General features: G+C 34.7%; 3 protein-coding genes across 5 annotated transcripts; all 3 read left to right on the forward strand.

The window, feature by feature from the left end:
- Positions 1–1,771: 1,771 nt before the first annotated feature.
- EYE (conserved oligomeric Golgi complex component-related / COG complex component-like protein) lies at positions 1,772–7,501 on the forward strand. The gene is made up of 10 exons (XM_016332473.3): positions 1,772–2,237; positions 2,926–3,015; positions 3,116–3,235; positions 3,340–3,441; positions 3,532–3,812; positions 4,072–4,217; positions 4,307–4,505; positions 4,821–5,493; positions 6,193–6,522; positions 6,960–7,501. The coding sequence occupies exons 1-10, from the start codon at positions 1,953–1,955 to the stop codon at positions 7,230–7,232; spliced, it is 2,499 nt and encodes an 832-aa protein (XP_016187959.1). The 5' UTR covers positions 1,772–1,952; the 3' UTR covers positions 7,233–7,501.
- Positions 7,502–10,313: 2,812 nt separating this feature from the next.
- On the forward strand, positions 10,314–14,349 carry LOC107629640 (LUC7 N terminus domain-containing protein). 3 transcript variants are annotated; one of them, XR_002358837.2, is made up of 9 exons: positions 10,334–10,552; positions 10,689–10,817; positions 11,346–11,385; positions 11,565–11,640; positions 11,727–11,927; positions 12,095–12,304; positions 12,387–12,789; positions 12,886–12,949; positions 14,150–14,349. XR_002358837.2 is itself a non-coding variant. In XM_016332474.3 (7 exons), the coding sequence occupies exons 1-7, from the start codon at positions 10,345–10,347 to the stop codon at positions 12,726–12,728; spliced, it is 1,206 nt and encodes a 401-aa protein (XP_016187960.2). In that variant the 5' UTR covers positions 10,316–10,344; the 3' UTR covers positions 12,729–13,181. The 3 variants fall into 3 exon arrangements, 1 of the variants encoding a protein (XP_016187960.2); XR_001618002.3 differs by lacking the exon at positions 14,150–14,349 and having other exon boundaries at positions 10,314–10,552; positions 12,886–13,181; XM_016332474.3 differs by lacking the exon at positions 14,150–14,349 and having other exon boundaries at positions 10,316–10,552; positions 12,387–13,181.
- A 907-nt stretch (positions 14,350–15,256) lies between these two features.
- On the forward strand, positions 15,257–16,186 carry PEX11B (peroxin 11B). The gene has a single exon (XM_016332477.3). The coding sequence runs from the start codon at positions 15,398–15,400 to the stop codon at positions 16,118–16,120; it is 723 nt and encodes a 240-aa protein (XP_016187963.1). The 5' UTR covers positions 15,257–15,397; the 3' UTR covers positions 16,121–16,186.
- The last annotated feature ends 778 nt before the right edge of the window (positions 16,187–16,964 follow it).

Consider the following 16,964-nt stretch of genomic DNA (forward strand, 5'->3'; position numbering starts at 1 on the left):
CAAACCAGCCCCTGCGGAAGATCCTCACCAGACCCGAGGTATTAGGAAGACTCACCAAATGGTCGATAGAATTATCCAAATTTGATATAACATACGAGCCGCGGACAACAATAAAGGCGCAATTCCTAGTAGATTTTCTAGCCGAGTTAACAGACCAAACAAATCAGGAACATACTTGGGAGCTATATGTAGATGGGGCTTCAAACTCAGAAGGATCTGGAGCAGGTGTATACCTAACGAACAAATCCGACCTCCAAGCGGAACAATCAATCAGATTCTCCTTCCAAACAAGCAACAACCAAGCCGAGTATGAAGCTTTACTCGCCGGCCTTCGACTTGCACAGTCACTAAATGTAACACACCTGCAAGTATATTGTGACTCACAACTGGTCCTACAACAGGTAACCGAAAATTTTCAGGTAAAGGACCAATTGTTAGAAAAATATCACACACTGGTAAGAGAACTCATCCCTCAATTTACCTCAATACAAATCACACACATAGCTCAGGAACAAAACACCCGAGCTAATGCTTTATCAAAGCTAGCAACAACTAGAAAATATATGCATGATTCCGTTATATCTCAGCTAACCCTAGCTGAACCAAGCTTTAGCAACAAAAGAATATTCTCTATATCACAGGAACAAGACTGGAGAGCAACATACAAACAATACCTACAAGCTGGGACTATACCAACAATTATCAAGGACGACAGAGCATTCAAAAGAAGAGCAGCATCTTTTACACTCATAGGAACAGAACTATACAAATGAGGTTTCTCTCAACCACTACTGCGATGTCTAAGCACGAACGAAGCTAAGATCGCCATGAATGAGGCCCATGAAGGGGTATGCGGCAACCATATTGGAGGAATAAGCCTGGCATCAAAAGTAGCCCGAGCAGGTTACTATTGGCCAACAATGAAGAATGATTGCATCGAGAAGGTAAGAAGATGCGACAGCTGCCAAAAGCACGCACCACTAATACACAACCCGGCCGAGAACCTACACACCTCGGAGGTAAGCTGACCATTTCACAAATGGGGGCTAGATATTCTCGGCCCTTTTCCTAAAGCCCTTGGGCAGGTAAAATATTTACTTGTAGCAATTGACTATTTTTCAAAATGGATAGAAGGCATACCTTTAGCAAAAATAAGGGTTGAAAAGGTCCGAGCTTTTATTTGGAAGAACATTATTTGCCGTTTTGGTATACCACATGCTATCATAACTGACAATAGTCGACAGTTTACCGATCAAAGCCTGGCAGAATTCTTGCAGGGTTTCAAAATTAAACATCATTTTTCATCAGTAGAACACCCGCAAACAAACGGACTCGCCGAGGCAGCCAACAAAGTAATTCTTATTGCACTTAAAAAAAAGTTCGGCGACGCTAAGGGAGAATGGGCAGAACTAATACCAAAAATAATGTGGAGTTACAATACAACAAAACAAACAACCACTAAAGAGACCCCTTACCGACTTATCTATGGCGCCGATGCAATGATCCCAGTCGAGATTGCTCTCGCATCAGGAAGAGCAGCACACATATCAACAACCAACAATGATACCATCAGACAAGCAGAACTGGATACAATAGAAGAGGACAGATACAAAGCTGAGATAAGGCACAAGTCAATGCAAACCATAAATTAAACAGTTATAATTGACACAACATTACTTAAAAAAATAATAAAATTAAATTAAATTCTATTTAAAGTAATTTAATTATTTTCAACCCTAAAATTAAATTAAATTTTCATAGAAATAATCCTAACCGTATCCAAACATCCTGGATATAAGCCAGCCTCGTTAAAAACAGTTAAAAACGGCTCGACTTTACCCATTTCCACTCCTGCACACAACATAACCTCCATAACCACACATAGTTCATGGATCTACCAACGCAATCTTCAGCTCAGTGAGTGAACTCGTTCGTGTTTCCAGGAGAAAAGGATGATGCTGGATTTGGGTCCGTTCTCAAGCGAGAACTTCGACTCTAAGAAATGGATCAACGCCGCTTGCCAGAGCCGTCACCAGCAGGAGCCAGTCGACAAGCACTTTGTCGACATGGAGATGAAAATCCAGATGGTCTCCGAGGAGATCGCCGCCTCCCTCGAGGAACAGAGCGCCGGCGCTCTCCTCCGAGTCCCCCGCGCCACCCGTGACGTCATCCGACTCCGTGACGATGCCGTTTCTCTCCGCTCCGCCGTCTCCGCCATCCTCCAGAAGCTCAAGAAGGTACGTGTGTCTGCTATAATGTGCGATTCGCTATGCCTAGATTTGAGATCAAATCGGGAATTTCATATTTGTCTTGCTTTGAGCTTTTCCAATCTCTCGTGCTGAAGAATGAATTGTTGATTATAGTCAATGCATAGTGTTATTTGTTAATCTAATTTTGAATTTTGTTGTGCTAAGTTATAGATCTTTAAACGTGGTTACTTGTAACGAACTATGCACCATAATATTTGCACTGAGATCTAACTGGCTAACTCGGAGCAAGCTTGTGTTGGATTGGTTATGTGAATGCATTAAGGGGAAACCGTGTATTCCTTTTTCTGAATATAGTTGCTATAAGCTTACTCTATGCTGCTTTATATTTGTTTAAGATAACACTTCTTGTAGTTTTCATCGCACCCCCCCCCCTCCCTCTCTTTTTTTCCTTTTCCGTGGAATAGAGTTGTTACTTTGGTTTCGTGGTGCTTAGGCAACACATGTTTCAAATTCGGGTTCTATATCAGCTCAATGGGATTGTTAGTTTTGTTGCATTGATGTCACTTTTATTTTAGTTCTGTGCTTTCTTTTTCATTCTAATTCTAAGAGTTCTTTTTAATCTTCCTGCTGACTCATGGTTGAAATGTTCGATTTATATACGTCTGAAGACCCACCCTGACCTTTTCCTCATGCTCAACTTTTTTATTTCTTATAGGCAGAGGGATTGTCCGCTGAATCTATAGCAGCCCTTGCTAAAGTTGACAATGTCAAGCAGAGGATGGAAGCTGCTTATGAGACATTGCAGGTAAAGATTGTTAATTTTCATATTTTGAGTCAAAAGTTCACATTGATGTAGCTCAATGAGATAACAAAGCAAACTATCTTTAATTGCATTGTAATGACAGGATGCTGCTGGATTAACTCAATTAAGTTCGACTGTGGAGGATGTATTTGCTAGTGGTGATCTCCCTCATGCTGCAGAAACTCTGGCTAATATGAGACATTGCTTGTCTGCTGTTGGGGAGGTACTGATTTCCACATTGGTTATGTTTTATGTGCATGTGATTTGATTTTTATCAGAAGATGTTGTGGGGGTTGTTTTTGACTTACCATCACTTCTTGTATGTAGGTTGCTGAATTTGCCAACATAAGAAAGCAACTTGAAGTCTTGGAAGATAGGCTAGACATGATGGTGCAGCCCCGCCTTACTGATGCATTATCGAATCGCAAGGTTATTATTAATTTTATTTTTGTGAAACCATGCACTTATGCCTTATAAATATAATCTGTAGTAACTTTAGATTGTATCATTGTCAATCAGGTTGATGCTGCCCAAGATTTGCGGGAAATTCTAATCAGAATTGGGAGATTTAAGTCTTTAGAATCGCAATACACAAAGGTTCACTTAAAACCAATAAAGAAGCTCTGGGAAGATTTTGACTCAAAAGACCGAGCCAATAAGTCTGCAAATGAGAAGAACGAAATGGAGAGGATATCAAGTAGTGGTGATTTTCAGTCAGCTTTGCCAACAATATCGTTCTCCAGTTGGTTGCCAAACTTTTATGATGAACTATTACTTTATCTTGAACAAGAATGGAAATGGTATTGTTTTTAGAGATAATTTTTACCCATAAAGCAAATAGTTGGAATGCTACTAATAATATTAAGTACTTTTTGGGTTAACATCTCAGTCATATGTTAATTTTGGCCATTTACTTTTTAAGTTCTTAAAGCAAACTGGATTAGATTAAGAATAAAATCATACTCAAACCTTGATGCTATTGGATTTTCTTTCACCATATCTTTCTATTTAAAAAATAGCAAGAATAAAATGGTACTAAGTACTAACTATTGCTTGCAGGTGTATGATTGCTTTTCCAGAAGATTATAAAACTCTAGTCCCAAGGCTACTAAGTGAGACTATGATGTCTATAGGTTCCAGTTTCGTATCTCATATCAATGTTGCCATTGGAGATGCTGTTCCTGAAACGAAAGCACTTGCTAAAGGTTGTTCTTAGATGTTTTACACAATTTGCTGTCTGAGAAAACTGGTATAATTTATACAAACTGACATTTCAACTCTTTAATCCTTGCAGGCTTATTGGATATATTATCTGGAGATATGCAAAAGGGCATTAAGATTCAGACTAAGCATCTAGAGGCATTGATTGAATTACACAACATGACGGGTACATTTGCAAGGAATATTCAACACTTATTTTCGGATTCTGATGTCCGAGTTTTAATAGATGTCCTGAAAGCTGTGTACTTGCCATATGAATCATTTAAACAGAGGTATTTTTTTTTTCTTTAATGTATAATAAGAAAGGCATAATTGAAATTTTGATAAATGAAGTTTGTTTGCTAGTGCTTTGGTAGTGGCCTCATTATTATTGACAAATTAGAGGGGCCTGAGAAAGAGTATTAACATATTTCTCAGATTTGTTCCTCAAAACATAGAAAAACAAAAGAGGCATAGAAAAGTAAATCTAAATGAATAGTGGGGCGTCCTTACTGATCTTTTGGCTCATTGTACACATAAATTTTTTCTCCAATTCTTTGAATTATTCCTTTAATTACTTTATCATTATTTATGGGCATATCTTACAGGTATGGACAAATGGAGCGTGCCATCCTTTCCTCAGAGATTGGAGGAGTAGATTTAAGAGGAGCTGTTATTCGAGGTGTGGGAGCCCAAGGAGTAGAACTCAGCGAAACAGTTCGCAGGATGGAGGAGTCTATTCCGCAAGTTATTATACTTCTTGAAGCAGCTGTGGAGAGATGCATCAACTTCACTGGAGGTTCTGAGGCAGATGAGCTAATTCTTGCTCTTGATGACATAATGTTACAGTACATTGCTACTCTGCAAGACACTCTCAAGTCACTAAGAACTGTATGTGGTGTCGATTATGGTAGTGATGGTACAATAAAGAAGGAAACGGAGAAGAAGGATGGAAACCCAAATGCTCGAAGAGTTGATTTGATCTCAAATGAAGAGGAGTGGTCCATAGTTCAAGGGGCATTGCAAATCCTGACAGTTGCAGATAGTTTGACAAGCAGGTCTTCTGTATTTGAAGCATCTTTGAGAGCTACACTTGCTAGATTGAGCACGAGTCTATCCTTTTCAGTATTTGGTTCAAGTTTAGACCAAAACCAGACAATAAGAAGTAGTAATGAAGATGGGGAGCCATATTTTGGTGGAAGGGCTGCCTTGGATATGGCAGCTCTGCGGCTTGTTGATGTGCCGGAAAAGGCTAGGAAACTCCTTAACCTTTTGAATCAGGTATAAATAAGACTAACTTTATTGCAATCTCATTTTCTTAAGTATATGTTTTGGTTTAGAAATAGATACAAAAGGATATGGGATTCAATTTCAATATCTAGATCTGGAGGAGCCTCGAAATATACTGCCTAATTCCACACTTGCCCTTCTAACACATTCTTCTCCAGTCCACATTAAAATCCCCTAGCAGCGTGCTTTAATGTAGCAGTGATTCAATTTCCCCAATATAGTTTACCTCCAACAAAAATGCTAATTATTGACATTGGTAAATATATAATTTGACGAAAACATATCAACAGGAGACTCAAGGTTTAGGCAATGTTCATGTGGAATTGGTGCCTTTGCCCAGGCTCATTAATCTCTATTTCCTCTGTTATGTGCAGAGTTTCCACCCCTCTATGCCTATGAATTGATTTGTCTGAAGAAGAGAACCTAAAAGGAAAAAGAAAATGATTTTCTTTCATTTGACTTGAGCGTTCTACAACAATTACTAAAAATGTTATTCTTGAAAATTTCAAATTCACCCCCATTTTATCCAAAAAAGGTTAAAATCAATGAATGTGAATTTGTTTCTAAGTTCATCTGTTTTTAGTTGTGTTGGTATTCTTTTGCTATGCGCCTACGTACTTTGTCTTCTCAGTTTATATACTTCTTCTGTTGGTCTCTGTCATTATGTAAAAATATCTCTGGTTTTTGCAGTCTAAAGATCCCCGATTTCATGCACTTCCTCATGCATCTCAAAGAGTTGCAGCATTTGCTGATACAGTGAATGAACTTGTATACGACGTCCTCATATCTAAAGTACGGCAACGCCTCAGTGATGTGTCCCGATTGCCAATTTGGTCATCAGTAGAGGAGCAAAGTGCTTTTCATCTTCCTACCTTCAGTGCATATCCACAGTCCTATGTGACCAGTGTTGGTGAATACCTTCTTACTCTACCCCAACAATTGGAGCCACTTGCTGAGGGAATCTCTAGCAGTGAAAACAATGATGAAGCTCAGTTCTTTGCAACTGAATGGATGTTCAAGGTATAACTCATACTTTGATGGATGCTTAAAAGTTAGGAAGAATCAATTTTCCCTTTTGTTTAATATAGGATAAGGAGTGGCATTTCTTCCTACAGTTTTGTGGATGCTTCAGTTTGAGGTTAATATTCTTGATTAACACATTTAATTCAGCTTCTGCCTAGATATACAAGTCTTGACTCAATTGGCCTCTCAACTAGCTTAGAACACCTCTTTTGAGTAAAAACTTCCCTTTCTGGCAATGCAGTTGAATTTATTCCCTAAAGTTAGAAAGATATGACTAGGTTTTAAAGTTTACCTCTTTGCCGTTGCAAACAACACAAATATACAGATTATTTGAAATTATTGCAATTATCATGTCTTTCTCAGGCTATTCGTCCTCTTTTCATATGAAAAACAGATAATGACCTACTTTTTTTTTTGGACTAAAATATTATTAGGTCGCAGAAGGGGCAACAGCACTGTACATAGAGCAATTGCGTGGGATTCAGCACATTTCGGATCGTGGAGCGCAACAGCTGTCAGTTGATATTGAGTATCTTAGTAATGTGCTATCCGCTTTGTCGATGCCAATCCCCGCTGTTTTGGCCACATTCCAAAGTTGTCTCTCTGCGTCAAGGGACCAGTTAAAAGATCTTCTCAAGTCAGATTCAGTAGATATGCCAACAGCAAACCTTGTGTGCAAGATGCGGCGAGTGAATTTAGATTCATGAGTGTTTGCTTGCAAACCTTATGTAGTTGAGTTGCACCCCCTCCTCTTCTTTTTGAAATGTATTCTTGATTTGCAGAGAACATTCTTTTACTTCGGCAATACCTACTATTAGCATTCTTTTTTAGTTTTAGGGTGAGCATGTGACTCTACTTGCATATTGAATTAGTAACTAGTCAGATAAAGCTTACAATCTGCATAATGGTTATAGTGTATATTGGAAAAAAAGATTAGTCTTTCAGCAAATAATGTATATCATTGCTTTTTTAGTAACGCGTTTGTGCTCGATGCTAATCTGAGGATGTAACCGATTCCGTTACTGTTTTTGTTCATTTACACAAAATACACATTGCGAGGCAATCAACTTCACCACCTCAACTAAAGCTTTATATGGCTTCATCAAATCCCTTCTTTCAATCCCCTCATTTTATAAACCAACTCAATATCTGGATATGCAATCCCTTTCTTTCAATCCTGATATTGTGGAACCAGAATAATTTATATGCAAAAGTTTGAAATGCAATATTTATAAATAAAATATAAGAACTAACATTCATTAGGTTTATCATGGATCTAAACTTTGGGTAACATGTTAAAAGCTATCTGCTTAGGATGGAGCCGTGGTGTATGATATTTATACAACGTTGGGGTAGATTGTAATAGTATTTACCATTTACATATGTTTGGAATGAACGTTAATGTCTTAAAAGCATAAGACTAAGGAGCATGATTCCAAATTATTCAAAATTTCTGTAATAAAATAGCGAGGAAAATTTTTTTTAAAACGTTACGAATGAATTACTGCTAAATAGATACTAAAAGATAACAAGAAAGTTCTACAACCAAACAAAATACTTAACCAAGTCCAACCAAGTGTTTCAAAATTCACGCGCGCACGTTCTTCACCTCCTGTCGGTTGTCGCTCTTCTTCTTCTTCTTCACCCTTGTCACGCACATTCTCTTCCTCCTCCTTCGGCATCTTTTTCTTTTGTTATTGTGGTCATCACTACTTCCTCCTCCACCTCCACCACCACCATTATCATCATCATCATCGTTATTATTGTTATTGTTATCGTTATCTCGTGTTTTTTTCTCATCGTCGTTCTTTTATTGTTGCTATTCATTATTGTATTTTTTTTCTTTTTCTCTTCCTCTTTCGAGTGATTTTGCAGTATTATGTGTTTCTTCTTCTTCTTCTTTATTTGATTTTTTCTTATTTTTATTGTTGTTAAGAAAATAAAACAAGAAGAAGAATCATGAGAAAGTAAAATAAGGAGAAAATGAACAAGAAAAGAAAAAGATGATAATGATGGAGAAGAAGACGGAGGAGGAGGAGGAATTTGCTTGTGCGTCGTCATTATTAAATAATTTCAGTACATTTTGGATTGAAATAAGGTTTGTTTTGAACCGAATTTGTTTGTGTGTCATCATCATTAAGTAATTTTGGTGCATTTTGAATTTAAATAACGTGCACTTGGTCTGTATTTATTTTGAACAGAGTTTGTTTGTGTATCGTAATAATTTCGGTGCATTTTGGTATGAGTTTGTTTGTGTGTCGTCATCATTAAGAAATTTCGATACATTTTGGATTTAAATAAGATGCACACAATTCAAAATTCTTCTTCCTCTTCCTTCTCTTATCCTCTTCCTTCTCTTATCTTCTATTTTGTCATCTTCTTCTTTTTCATCTTTTTTTTTTTCCTTCATTTTCTGCTTTTCATTTTATTTTTTCATAATTATTCTTGTTTTACTTTCTTGAGAGGAATAAAACCAAGAAAAAGAAAAGAAAAAAAAATAAATTTCGATTCATTTTCGCTAAGAATTCAATCCAATAAGTGTAAACCTATATTTATTCAACTAAATAAGATTGTAATACAGTACAAATATGTTCATAAGTTTAATATAAAAAGCAATGCTACTAAAAGATGAAGTAAGAGCAACAGAAAAAAAAAAAGAAAAAAAAAAGGAAGAATAAAAAGAAGAAAAAAATGTGACATTAAAGAAGACAATTTTAGACTTTTGTAGCAAAATATATGCTATTGTTAAGAAATTTAATGTTATCTTTCTAATAAATTCGGCACGATTCAAAATTTTTCTTCCTCTTTCTCCTCATCTTCTACTTCATTTTTCTATTCTTTTTCATCTTCTTCTTATTTTATTTTATTATAATTCTTTTTGTTTTACTCTTTTAAGAAAAATAAAACCAAAAAAAAGAGAAGAAAAAATAAAAAAGAAAAAAAAATAAGTAACTGCAATAACATGAAAAAAGAGGAGGAAAAGAAAAAACAAAAACAAAATGCAGCAACGTAATAATAGCACCAATAGAAGATTGAGGAAAAGGCACGAAGGTTGGAGCCGTTTTTCATATTCTTTGAGCACAGCACGCAAAATGTCTATGAAGCGGATGTTTAATTTACGTTAGTGAAGCGCACACACGCTGCATGTAATTAAAATAGTTTTTGTTAGATTTAGACTAACTCAATTAAATTTGATTGTAAACAAAACTTGGATGCATAGGTGGACATTGAAAATAATATATACTATGATATTTGCAAAAAAAAAAAAAAAAAAAAAAACATGATAATACAAGATAATTCTTTAATGGTGTGTTTAAACAATATTCTGATTCTAATCTTTAGTGTTTTTATAAGATTTTGAAAGTAAATAAAGAATTTAGGTTTGTTTCTCATTTTTACTAAAAAAACTTTTTTTTTTCGGGTTGATACCAAAAAAAGATTTTAAATAAGCATTTGTTATCATTTATTTTATTTTGTCTATTCAGGTCAAAGTATTTATAGTGATATCTTCAAGTTATTAAAATGATAAATTTTGTTAAAAAAAATTTAAAATTTTACAGTAAAAAGTATTATTTTTACCATAAAATTTACCTTTTTTTTTCTAAAAATAAGAAGGTTCGAACTCGCGACTATATTATTTAAATTATAATTTATTGGCCCATAAAATATACAGTTTACTAATTAGTATTTTGTATATTTCATTTAAATCAAAATTCTGTTTTCAATTTTTATCCTCCTCTCATAATTTTTTTTTAGTTTTTGCTAAAAAATATATATATATTATTTACGTGCCCAGTAAAATACTAGAATAACGTACCCATGAGTCTTGGTTCTTTAACTTGTCTTTACGTAATCAGTCTTTTGCCAACCCTAACAATTTCCCCAATCGGCCAATCTTTCTCTGCTCATCTACAGAGAGTCATCCTTCGTTTGGGATTCGGATTAGGGTTTCCCAATCGCCACTTTCTCACTCATCTTGCAGCCATGGATGCTCAGAGAGCTCTTCTTGACGAACTCATGGGTTCAGGTACTTCTTCCATTCTCTCATTCCCCAAAACATTTACTTCCTCGTTGTTTCTAAACTGAGGAAAATAAAAATTCGATATTTGATGCTTCCAAGTTGATGAATTTGGTGTGTGTTTCTTGTTCCTGTGTGGAAAAAGCTCGCAACTTGACGGAGGAAGAGAGGAAAGGATACAAAGAAGTGACGTGGGACGATAAGGAAGTGTGTGGATTCTACATGGTGCGGTTTTGCCCTCACGATCTCTTTGTCAACACTCGCAGCGATCTTGGTGAGTTTTATTTGTTGATTATGTTGCTTCTTGCTGAGAATTGAGAATTGATGAGAGTTGACCATAACTAATGGATTCTATGACAGATGATGAAATTTGAGTTATTTGTTGTAATCTAGATTGTTGCTCTCTTGTGAAGAAATTTTAGAAACTTTGTTTATATTCTTATATCTTCATATCTGTCATCCTAAGGGCACACTTGAATGAAATCCTAGTTAATAAAGGTAAAGAAGTAATGACTTGATTTTGTAATGTTATGCTTTGCATCATAATTAGCTTTATATGAGGTTAGTTAATTAATTCTTTAGAAGTTTATTTATAGGAACGTTCTCAATTTTACAAGAGGGTGGGTGAGCCTTAGTGCAAATAGTTTGATTTTAAATATAAAGCTGTGTACATTCTCCCTTGAGCCCATCAAGCAGGATCCTTGTGCGCTGTTGTGCCCTTTCTTTATGGATTTTATTTGCTCGTAATATTTTATTTATTACTTATTTGATTTTTATTTATATTTGCATAAAATTGCTGCAGGACCTTGCCCAAGAATACATGATCCGAAGTTGAAAGAAAGGTGAACAAGTAGATCTATTCTATTCATATAAGGTTTTGTGTTTTGTTAAGGAACCGTGTCAAATTTCTAATAGTGGACTGCATACTATGAATCCTCTTGCTGTCATTATTTCCTAAATGAATATGTAAGAAAATCATTGTGTCTCTGATGTTAAACATTGTTGACTTGATTCTCATCAGCTTTGAGAATTCCCCAAGACATGATGCATTCGTACCCAAATTTGAAGCTGACCTTGCTCAGTTCTGTGAGAAATTGGTAAGCTACCTACATGTTTGCTGACAGTCAATTAAGTTTATTCTCTTCTATATGTTAATGAATAATTTCAATTTTTATAATTACAGGTAATGGACTTGGATAGAAGAGTAAGACGTGGGCGAGAACGTCTTGCTCAAGAGGTGGAGCCAGCACCAGCGCCTCCATTGACAACTGAAAAGTCTGAACAGCTATCCGTGCTGGAGGAGAAGATAAAGAATCTTCTGGAACAAGTTGAATCTTTAGGTGAAGCTGGGAAGGTTGATGAAGCTGAAGCTCTTATGAGGAAGGTACTGAATATGATTCAACACCTTTCTTTGCATGCATTTACTATTGATCTTTTTTTTTTAAGTTTCGATGGTCTCTATTGCATAAGAGCACTTATAAATATTTATCTTGGGAGGATCTCAACAACTTTCACTTTGAGCTTCACATTGCTTTTAATTGTCTGTTATAGGTGGATGCACTCAATGTTGAGAAAACGGCATTAACACAGCCTCAAAATGATAAGGTGTTGATGCTTGGTCAGGAGAAGAAGATGGCACTATGTGAGATATGTGGTTCTTTTCTTGTGGCAAATGATGCTGCAGAAAGGACTCAGTCCCATATTACTGGGAAGCAACATGTTGGTTATGGCATGGTTCGCGATTTCATATCCGAATACAAGGTCAATTTTGTTGTCTAAACTCATATTCTAATTAAAATACATGAAATGTTTTTTATGTTTATATATTGATATCATAATTCAGGCTGCCAAAGAGAAGGCTGTTGAAGAAGAAAGATTAGCCCGGGAAAAAGAGGCAGAAGAGCGAAGGAAACAGAGGGAGAAGGATCATGAGAGAAGACGACGAAGTGATTCAAGTGATAGGGACAGGCATCGGGATAAAGATCGAGATAGGGACAGGGATAGGTACAGAGATAGAGACCTAGATCGTGAAAGGTCTCGGGAGCTGGATGGTAGAGGTAATCGAGATGGGGGAAGGGGCATGGATTCTAGGTTGAGGAATGGAAGAAATGGAGGCAGAGACAGGTACCACAACAAAAGCAGGTCACGCTCCCCCGTTAGGCACAACTACAGGCGGCACTCCTGAAATCTGGTTTCTCAAATTTGGGGAATTTCTTGATAGATGTCGGAATTTGAATTAAAAAGAGGTAGATCTTAATATCCCAAGACTTAGATAAATATGTGTTTTGGAGTCCTGAGTTTTCTCATCATCAAGGGTGAATTTATTTTGTTTCTTATGTCAGAGCTTTGTTGAGACTATACAATCTCCCTTCCATCAATATTATTTATGGAGAAAAAAGGGTTGAGGTAGGTATTTTACTGTTGTAATTTTTTCCTCTTGCATGACTGATCTCTGAAAGTGTAGTCCAGTCTTTCTTTACTCGCATTTTCTAGAAGTCATTTGATCGGTTTAAGATGTCAGACACAAAATTACATGCATGGTTGTCATTGCTGCTGAGGGGGATGGTTTTCTCATGTTTTGAGGTAACCTGTGAATCTTATATCCTGAGAAAAATATGATATTTGTTCATAGTAGAAATCATGTTTGGTTTCCCGTAATCCTTTTGTTTCATTACTTTGCTTCTTAAGTTGATATAAACCAGCACAGGGTTTAAAAATGCTGCTTGTTGACATGCATTTGACATTGAGCTACATACCAAAGGCACCAGTTTAGAAGATATGGGTAACATACCGAATCTGTTGTTAGTAATCTCCCAAATCCATGGTGTCCTATTTATAATATATCTGTCATGATAACATAAATTAACTCTATATTCCCTAAACCCCTGGTATCATTGTAGATGAGTTTCCTATTGCTGGAGGTGCTGAATAGGTAGGCTATGTTGATAGAGTTGAAGCAAAAGCTGATTTTTTGCTAAACTTGGTTTGATTTAGCCAAATTGGCCTTTAAGAGGAAAAACAATATCAAAACTAATTGTGAAAGTTAAAGATTTTTCTTTTGGGTGTTAACTCATTTTAAAGCACTCTAATTTCAAATCTTATTTCACAATGTAATTTTACTTTTAGTACATGTTAATTAAGTAAATTATTGGGGAAAAAAAATATTTTTAAAGTTGAATTATTATATATATATATATATAAAAAGAAAATATGCCATAGTGCAAATTGATAACCTTCACTATGCTGAGCCTATAATGGTCCAAGCTTGGCCTATGGAGAAAATATAAGTTTTTGGTACACCATAAGTAGTTGATCCTAATGATTTACCATAAGATGCAATGACTTATCCTGTATCCAATTTGACTTAATAGGAAAATCTATGTTGTTGTAGTTGTACAATTAAGAAGCTATTTTGACGAATTTGGATCTGGTATGGAATCCATTAGGTTGTTGGATCTGGCATAGAATCAATTAGGTTGTTAGACTACAACCTTGTTAGAAATAATGCTTCTGTTGAAGATTTGCCGGGGAGCCGCTTCAGTTGAAGATTCGTAGAACCGGAAACACATGATTTTTTTTGTTTTAATTTTTGGATTTTCTATGTAGCCATTTGCATGGAAAACTATCAATGAGATGGGATTGGGATGTATGATGCCTCTTGTTGGAAGAACGGGAGCAAGTCGAAAATAAGGCTTATCTGGAGAATAATCTGAATATAATGTCCAAATTTGTTGTTACTTTGGTACATTCTTCAGTCTTGAATAATTGTAATATTCAAGCTAATAAAACTGGCATTTTGGAAGCGATGCAAGCTTTTCTTCCCTTTTCTTAGAATCTCACAACTTAGATTATATTCTGTTACCTTCCGTCACACTTGAATGTCTAATGATTTCATAGTTTCCTAAATTTTAATTAGTTGGGTAAAAAATAAAAATGAAATTTAAACTACTCTATGACTATGAGCAGCAATGAAAGTAAAATCATTGTTTCTTGACTTGTGTGTTATTAAATTTAAGTTTTTGCTAAGGCAAGCCTGGAAAAAGTACAACCTCACTAAAGAGGGTTAAAATTTACATTAATTACGGATTAAGGGACAAGCAAATATTTTCCTGAATTCCTTACAAAATTAGAAGCTTGTACTCTATTATTCTAAACCAAATAAAAGCTTTATCTTTTTAGGTGTAACCGTTTTTTTTTTGGGTGAAAAAAATATAAACTATCATTTAGGTGTGACTAAAGTATTATTTTTAATTATGCATTTCTAACCATTAAAAATATAAATTAATTTGTCAATGAGTTATAACTCAAATGGCATAATCTCTTCATATTCACCTAGAAGTTGCGAATTTGAGCCTCATTCCAAAGTTTGGAAAAAAACATAAAAATTAATTTGAATTTGATATACAGCAAAGATTGACTTAGTTTGACAAAATTAATTACTTAAAATGTTTAGTAAAACTACCCAATAAATTATTCATTTCAGATAGTTTTGTTGAACAAACTGAATCTTCAATACTAAAAAGTTAGTTTTATCTTTTATATCTAGAATTGGTGCTCGAATTTACTATCTTTTTCTTTGAATAATGACAAATACAAAAAAATTGAATCCCAGCTTTACACGCACCATTAAGCAGCAGATAACAACAAAATCAAGTCCTCAAATATGCAACAAAATTCTAGTGACACAAAAAAAATGAATGGTCTAACTACAAGCATCTCTTATCCAAAAACAAAACCAGCTTCTGTGACTCTAGTTAAATTAAACTTCTCTAAATATTATTATCCCTCTTTGAAGAAACCAATTCAGTTATCTATGATTAAAACCATTTCTATTACCATTTTGGTCCTCCAACCATGAATGACACAGTAGACAAACTTGTGATCTTCCTAGCAAAGAGAGATGGCATAGACAAGCTTGTGAAGACATTCCAATATGTCTCAAAGCTTGTAAACTACCATGTTGAATCCACAGACTCTGACATGGCTAAGAGGTTCAAGAACTGGGAAGTTGCATCAGGACTAAGCCGAAAAGCCTTTCGAACCGGAAGGTTCTTAACCGGCTTCAACGCTCTACGGCGAAATCCAGGTTCATCAAACACTCTAAGGCTACTAGCAGTTCTTGGAAATGCTGGTGAGATGGTTTACTTCTTCTTTGACCATTTTCTTTGGCTTTCAAGGATTGGAACCATTGATGCAAAGTTGGCAAAGAAGATGAGTTTCATTTCAGCATTTGGTGAATCAGTAGGGTACATATTCTTCATCATTGGTGACTTCATTTTGATGAGACAAGGTTTGAAGGAAGAGATGAAGCTGAAGAGGAGAATAAGAAACAGCAATGATAATAGTAAGAATGATGATAAAGAATCAAAAGAAGAAGTAGAAGAATTGAAGAAAAGGGTTCAGAAGATAAAAGGTGACAGAGTAATGAGGCTAATGGCAGTGGCAGCAAATGTTGCAGATTTGTTCATAGCAGTTGCTGAAATTGAACCAAATCCATTTTGTAATCACACAATCACACTTGGTATTAGTGGTTTGGTTTCTGCTTGGGCTGGTTGGTATAGAAATTGGCCTTCATAAACACGAATATTTCCCAGTTTTACTGTAATTTTTCAAAGTTTTAATAATAATATGGATGTTTATTTATCTTAATTTGTTCATAATTTTGTTCTACTCTTTTATTATACTGGTTTTCAATGCAATTCTCTGCAAAAGTTCCCCTGACTAGTGACTACTAAAATCACCAAGCATAATGTTATGTTTTTGTATGAATTTTTTTTTTTTTTTGGTAGTGATGTTGGGGTGGGGGATAGGTTATGTATGGTTCAGTTTTCGTTGTTTGCACCAATGAAAAGTATGCTTTTTAATTACTTATTTCTTTCAAAAATACTCTTTTTTTTTCCCTTACAAAATACTTAATAGAAAATGAGACAAAATCTTTGACTCATCATTAAACACACACTATTAAATAATGAATAATACACTCTTTATTAATTAAGAACTTTTTACTAAATAAATAAATTTTAATTCTTTATTTTATTAGAAAATTTTCAAATGTTCTTAAAACACCAATATTTTAATAATTTTAATTATTTATTTTAACTAATATATATTATATATTTTTTTTTATAATTAAGATTGACAGTTAAAATTATTAAAACATCAATGTTCTAGAAATATTTAAAAATTTTTTATTTTATTATGTTGTATATAATAATTAAAATTTAAGAAGATAATTTACAGTATTTTGATATTTTAAATTATTTATTTTAATTAATATATATTATATATATATTTTAATTGAGATTGACAGTTAAAATTATTAGAATTAATGTTTTAAAAATTTTTAAAATTTTTTTATTTTATTATGTTGTATATAATAATTAAAATTTAAGAAGATAACTTATCGGTTCCGCTACGTTAC

The sequence above is a fragment of the Arachis ipaensis genome, chromosome B3 (genome assembly GCF_059453495.1).
Source record: "Arachis ipaensis isolate K30076 ecotype BB chromosome B3, ASM5945349v1, whole genome shotgun sequence".
NCBI classification, from domain to species: Eukaryota; Viridiplantae; Streptophyta; class Magnoliopsida; order Fabales; family Fabaceae; genus Arachis; species Arachis ipaensis.